The sequence below is a fragment of the Alligator sinensis genome, unplaced genomic scaffold (assembly GCF_000455745.1).
Source record: "Alligator sinensis unplaced genomic scaffold, ASM45574v1 scaffold63_1, whole genome shotgun sequence".
Taxonomy (NCBI): Eukaryota; Metazoa; Chordata; order Crocodylia; family Alligatoridae; genus Alligator; species Alligator sinensis.
The window spans coordinates 13,789-21,049 of NW_005842811.1; the positions used below are offsets into that span (position 1 = coordinate 13,789).

At 45.8% G+C, this 7,261-nt stretch overlaps 1 protein-coding gene across 1 annotated transcript in view; it reads right to left on the bottom strand.

The window, feature by feature from the left end:
- Nucleotides 1–6: 6 nt before the first annotated feature.
- Nucleotides 7–7,261, bottom strand: part of GPX7 (glutathione peroxidase 7) — a 14,657-nt gene continuing 7,402 nt past the window's right edge. The window contains exons 2-3 of the mRNA XM_006035168.1: nt 2,788–3,049; nt 7–749 (exon numbers count right to left, since the gene is read on the bottom strand). Coding sequence (XP_006035230.1) covers nt 586–749; nt 2,788–3,049 — 426 coding nt within the window. The 3' untranslated portion in view covers nt 7–585. The remainder of the gene's footprint in view (nt 750–2,787; nt 3,050–7,261) is intronic.

Below are 7,261 nucleotides of genomic sequence, written 5' to 3' on the forward strand. Positions count from 1 at the left end.
TTTCCCTTCAAGGAGACTTCCCTGCCACCAAAGCAACAGGTAGAGAAGGTGAGGTCTGTGCTATCTCACTAGGGAGAAACACATCCAGGTAAGTGTGCCTGGGGTTCAAGGAAATCCATTTTGGCCATCCCTTATAACCATGTCACCAGTACATTAAGTGGTCTCTTCTACTCTGAGTTAGTTTTTAAAATGAAGTTCATGGTCAAAGTCACGGAAGGTGAATTGTAGTCGCTGATAAAATCTCTCTAAGGAAATTCAAGTTGCATTGAGTCTTTCTGCCTAGAGAGATCCTAAATGACTGCTTATAATGTCATCAACAATCAATAATTTGAGTAAGGACACAAATAAATGTTTCCTGATTTTTCTTTCCTAGGAAGGCACAAATTCAATTTAGTTTATACTTTAAAAGCATAAATTAAATCCCTTTTAACCACCAACTTAAGTTATTGTGTCCCTGTGTTTGCAGGATTAAGTTGTAAGTAGCTTCTGTTAGCCATGATTCCCTTCCCTCTTTTGGAATGAATGTTTGAATAACAGCCCTAATCCTCAATGAAGATGTGATAGACATGATAGGACTTTTGAAAGTCACAGTTCATCTTTCTTCTTCAGGATGATTTTCCTTACAAGCTCATTGATGTACGGTTTTATCTCATCAACGGAGACAGTAGAGTCCCAGGCCTTCACCACTTTCCCCTTAGGATTCACCAAGTACTTCCAGAAGTTCCAGGTTGGTTCCTCTCCCGTGGACTCTGTACGTGAAAAGAAAATACAGTAAAGAAATAAAAACCAGATAAGCCTGTTCTTGAAATGACTATTACAATGGGATGACTAGCTTCTCAGAGAAAGGTGGTACAAAGAATTAAAGGATCATTTACTTTGAAAGTCAGGAAGGATTTTCTGACACAGAGATGCTAGGCTGGGAATAGTCCCAGGAAAACTAATGGAAGCTCAGTCACTTGGCATGGACAAAACACTCAAAAATGCACTGGCAGACAGAGCCTAGGAGCATAGGTATAGCTGTAGCAGAATTAACCAATGGTCCATGTATCCTGCATGATGCCCTGATAGTGGCCAGTACCAGATGCTGCAGTAGGAAATAATGACATAGCCCAGCTCAGGGGACGTTTCCTTGTAAGTCTCATCATTGGTGGCTATTCTTTGAATGTCCTAATGTTTGACAGAGGCAAGAATTCTTGCGGGTGATATCTTTTATTGGACCAACAGGATGGCTGGGATAGATGTATCTGATGGCATAGGCAGGATCTAATAAAGTAAGCCCGCTGCTTACAAAAGCTTATGCTGGGCGTCTCTGGCTCAGCTAGTCCGTGCGGTGAAACTCTGCTCTGCCTTCTGCCTGACTTCAGACTAACATGGCAAACTACCTCTCTCTGGGACAGACATAGACAAACTGTCAAGTACCGCAGTATCCTTCCTCAGGTCTGATGTCTAATCATTTCCCCAACGCTCCCCACCTCCGGGATTGTAGAATGTGAAATGCAGATGTACAGTAATTAATTTTTTAATCGGACTACAGCTTCATGTCTCTCAGTAGGCAATAAGATCGGAATCCAGAGCTAATCAAGCAGCTTTCCATCTGTGACCATGGGTCTTATGATGGGAAAAACACCTGAAATCAGATTGCCAGGTACCACTGAGCACTAAGCACACTCGTGCTAGTGACTTTCATGGTAGTTTACTGCAGTGAATATATTGTTTGCAACAGCAGATTTTCTTTTCGGTGGACCAAGGGGGGAGCAATAGGATTTGCAGTTTGCATGTGGCAAGCCTGTGGCAGCCAACCAGAAATAAAGAAGCACGAGGATGAGCATGGAAAAAACTTCCCTGGCAGGAATGTGAGCTCTGGCAACGGAGGATTGCCTTTAGCAATCACATAGCGGGGAGAGCAACATTACTGAGAGTCCAGGGGCGAGTGGGGACAAAGTGGTGGTGCTGGGAGAAGGAGTCAGTTCAGTGAGCTAGCATGCAACAGTGGTGGGGATTAGATTTGTTTCACCTCCTCAAAACTGTTTTCTCCCTAGTTGCTGAAGACTTTAATTTCAGTTCAGTACTTGAATGGTGTTTGGGGCATTCGCTCAAGGTATGAGAAAGCAGTTCCTAGATAAAGAGCAGCCTGCTTTATTGGAACATTTTGCTAGCTGACTGCTGGGAAAACAACCCAAACTCCCACAGCCTCTTGGCTCTGTCCCCACAGATTCTCACTGCAAATCATGGGATGGGTTCTGCACTACAGTTACTCCAAACTCCTGGTGAGGAATGTGGAAGGGATTTTTCCAAGCAGGTGCTTGTACCGCTTTGTCCTTGGGGTAGGTATTGTGGATAATTTGCCTCCTCTCAACCTGCAGCCCTGCTGATGCATCTCATCAGTCCCAAACCTTTACAGGCTCTGTCTTGTCGTGACCAGGATGTTTTGGAGGAATGACTGCAAAGTGGAGAGAGGAAAAGCAGGCACTAATTTCCATGGTAGTGGGCACATCTACAAGTGCATATTTAAGGCACTTGAATCAACTCTGGAGTTTATTGGTGGAGTTGGATCACGCTGAGATAGTTATTCCCTTAGGCTTTTAAGTGGCACTAGGATCTGCGCATCAGCATCAGAATTTGAGTACACATCACCTACAAGTATTTCATGTAGGCATTTAGTAAAATACCCCTAACGATGCAGTTGGGTATCCTAAACTTGAAACTTCTGGATGCCTTGTGTCAGCTCAAAGCCAGTCAGCACCAGGGACTCATGTCTTAGATAAGGCTGCTGCAGATAACACTCACCAATTAGATATTTGAAGGCAGCGTTGGCACCAGCACCACTGACCGCAGTTTTGCTGAACAAAGGGAAGGTAGCTCCATAAGTCTTTCGGGCAAAGTTCTCAATTTCTTTGTCGCTGTCTGGTTCCTGCTGCCCAAACTGATTACATGGGAATGCCAGCACGTTGAAATGATACGGGCCGAGGTCTCTCTGCAGCTGTTGAAGAGCTTTGTAGTGGCTGTCTGTATAGCCACATTCACTCGCAACATTGACCACCAGGGACACCTGAAGCAAAAGAAGTTAAAAACATGCTGTGCCTGTTAATTTGACAACACCTCCTAACAAATTGGTTTAGATTAAAATGATCCTCAGAGGAGTGGTTTCTTTTCTCTCATAGCATTGGCACTAAACTAGACAATCCACATATCAATGTAGATTCACAGACCTTAAGGCTAGAGGAGATCATTAGGATAATTCAGTCTGACCTATATAACATGGGCTATAAGGGTGAAGTTACACATTTTACTTAGACCATAGCAAATCTGTGGACTGTTAAGCAGTGTTAAACCTTAAAGTTTAACTGTGAGTGGTTGCATATTAAGGGTTAATATTGTTTCTTGTCTGCACAGCTCTGACTTGCCACTAAAGGGGTGGTGAGCAGGGGGTGGCTAGAAACCAGCACTCCTCCCCTCTGTTCCTGCTCTGGGTGGTAGGGATTGGGAATGGAACATCCTGGGATGCTGGAGGACTGCAAGTTGCTCATTTTAGCTATGTGGAGCAAACTGAAGTTACCCTAAAACAAGCTGAGCAGCATAACCCAGAGTTAACCCTCACCTGAAATGGCATAACTTTGGGATGCTTAGAGGCACTTAGCACAAGTAAATGAGGTTTAACGTGTAGATGCTTTTTAGTGCCTTTCTTATAGTTTAACATGTACCTTTACCCTAAGACTTCATTAGTTCCTGGAATGAGCCCGTTAACTTGTGGGTGAGCTAGATCAGAATCATCAGACAGGCATCCAGACTCAATTAAAAGACTCCAAGTGGTGGAGGAATTACTATAGACCTTGGGAACCTCTTCTAGCAGCTCATCATTTTCAGTGTTTATTAAAAATACATGTCTCATTTCCATGTGGAGTTTCTCTGACTTCAGTGTCTGTCATCCAGGAGCTAAGACCTATCTTATTCTACAGTCAACTGCACTGCTACAAATATTCATTCTGTGGACCAAGCACCAGCATCCCTGCCTTTATCGGGAGGCAAATAAATAGACAACATTTTATCTTGCTCCCATTTGTAACAGCAGGATTTTACTACTGGCTGCACTGGGAGGAAGGTCACATTAAAAGCTGGGCCACTTGAATATAGGTGAAAGCAGGTACAGCTCTACTGAAGTAGGGTCACATATGCATACACTGACCAGGGCTACCCTTGGTCAAGCCAGTATGATCCCACTGATGTTGCTGGTGTTGCTAAGAGCAGAAGTTTTCCATATTTTCCCTCCCTAATCTTCTGTACATGATCTTGGACTTGGGCTGTTTTGGTTGCTGCTGTGATTCAATTAGTAATGATTTCCCCAAATGGCCCTAAACTCCAAATTGTATAGGTAAGAAATTCTCACTACAGGAAACCCTCGCCATTCGCAGGGGTACATTCTCGTATCTCCCGCGAATGGCAAAATCCGTGAATAAGGCACTATGTTCATGCATGCCATCTGCATTCATGAACGCAATGCCCCCTGTGGCTGGGAGGGGACATGGCTGCGCTGGCGGCAGCAAGAGCCCGGCAGCAGCAAGCATGGAGCTCCCAAGGAGCTCCTTTAAGTGTATTTAAGATGCAGGTTCGGCATTCGCAAATATTTCATAGATTTCCTAAATTTCATAGACAATGGGGCTGGAAGGGACCCCGGAGGATCATCGAGTCCAGCCCCCTGCCCCATGGGCAGGAAGTCAGCAGGGATCATAGGATCCCAGCAAGATAAGCATCCAAATGTGTCTTGAAGGCGTTCAAAGTGGGCGCTTGAACCACCTCCGGCAGCAATCTATTCCAAACCTTGGGGGCTCGGACAGTAAAGAAGTTCTTCCTTATGTCCAGCCTGAATCGGTTGCGGCGGAGTTTGTGACCGTTCGATCTTGTCATCCCTTGGGGCGTTTTGGTGAACAGATGTTCCCCCAGATCCTGATGAGCACCCCTGATAAATTTATAGGTGGTCACCAGATCACCCCTGAGCCTGCATTTTTCCAGGCTGGAGAGCCCCATGGCTCTCAGCCTCTCATCATAAGGTCTGTTTTTTTTACCTCTGATCATGCACGTGGCTCTCTTCTGCACCCTCTCAAGCTTCTCCACATCCTTTTTGAATTGTGGATCCCAAAACTGGACACAGCACTCCAGCTGCAGTCTCACCAAGGCCGAGTACAACGGGAGAATGATGTCCCGGGATTTGCTTGAGAAGCATCTATGGATGCAAGCCAGTGTTTTGATTGCTTTACTAGCCACAGCATCACACTGAAGGCTCATGTCCATCTTGTGGTCAATCATGACCCCAAGTCCCTTTCATCTGTAGTGCTAACCAGTGTACCACTGCCGAGCCTATAAGCATGCTGCCGGTTTTTCCTCCCAAGGTGGAGAACCTTGCATTTTTCGGGTTCTCGTCCGCCCATTTCCTGAGCCTGTCAAGATCCACCTGGATCACCCTCCTGTCCTCAGGTGTAGATGTTTTACCCCAGAGTTTGGTGTCATCGGCGAACTTGGCCAGCCTGCTTCTGACACCAATGTCCACATCATCGATGAAGATGTTAAATAGTATAGGCCCTAGGACAGAGCCTTGAGGGACCCCACTGGTCCAAGCGCACCAAGACGATTGGCTCCCATCGACCACCACCCTCTGGGTCCTGCCATGGAGCCAATTCCCCAGCCAGCAGATCATGGAGAGGTCGAGGTCGCAGTAAGCCAGTTTTGCCAAGAGGTGATCATGGGGCACCAGATCGAAGGCTTTTTTAAAGTCAAGATATACGTTGATCTCTTCCCCCTTGTCCAGGTGATAGGTCACCTGGTCATAAAAGGAAATGAAATTGGTCAGGCAAGACCTACCCGCAACAAACTCATGCTGGGTATCCCTCAGGATATTGCCTTCAGCTAGTCATTTGAAACCACGAATGCTGAACCCGCAAATAGCGAGGCTTTCCTGTTATTGTAATTATACATTTTTTTTTTAAGTTTAATCCTCACAAAATAGCCAGGCAATTTTAAGGTATTCTTATGATTGCATTGCAGTGTGAGTTGCCTTTAATGTTTTCTTCAGAGAGGATTAAAACTGATTTTGACAGCTCCTCCATTACTCTATGAGTTTATCATTAACAATAAGATTCTGCATTCACGCAGAGCTCCAATTTATTTGCACAGGGCTCTACCTTTCAAAGCACTGTGCAAACATTAATTAACTGAATTCACAACTTAAGAATGTCAGTGCTATTTAACACAAATCTGCTGTAGAAAAGAGGTAGGATAGGAACCAGAACCCTGCCTTGCTTACACCTGCACTCATAGTGGCAGCATAGACTTTGACACTTCATTCTTAAACTGCGGACAGATCTATTGATCTAAGTCAATCAAAGCATCTACTACAACCTGCATTACTAGCAGAGGCACAACAAGGCAACTGGGCACCTAAGGCACAGGATACACGGGGGCAGGGGCGACTTCCGGCTGTTGCTGTGTCGCTGGCATGATTGTACGGCTGCAGGAGCAGCTGTTATTTTTCTGCCTCCCCCCACAAGTTGGCTCCCAGGGCTGCTGCCCCAGTCACCCCAGCCTAGTTATGTTACTGATTACTACAGCTGTAACAACAGCTATTTGTAAGGATTTCATAGATGTTAGGGCTGGAAGGGACCTCACGAGATCATCGGGTCCAGCCCCCTGCTGATTGTATATTGTATCTTTCAATCAAGTAGCTCAGAAGGATCATACAAATTAATGTGTCAGTCCCATATAATCTCTGTGAGAGGTCAGGATTATCATTACCCACTCGAATGGGACCCACCTCTGCAACCTATCCAGGTCTTGCTGCAGTCTTTCCCTCCCTACTAGCGTGCCCACCTCACCCCAAATTTTGGTATCATCAGCAAATTTAAACAGGTTGCTTTTCACCCCGTTGTCCAAATCGCTGATAAAGAAATTGAACAGTGCGGGCCCAAGGACCGAGCCCTGGGGGACTCCACTGCCCACTTCCCGCCAGGTCGAATATGACCCGTCCACCACCACCCTCTGCGTACGACCCTTCAGCCAATTTGCAATCCATCTGACTGTGTAGGCATCGATGCCACAGTCGCCTAGTTTTTTAATGAGGATGGGGTGGGAGACAGTGTCAAAGGCCTTGCTGAAGTCCAGAAAGACTACATCCATGGCAACACCTGCATCCAATGTTTTTGTGACCTGATCGTAAAAGGCAATCAGGTTGGTCTGACATGACCTGCCCCTAATGAAACCGTGCTGGTTGCCC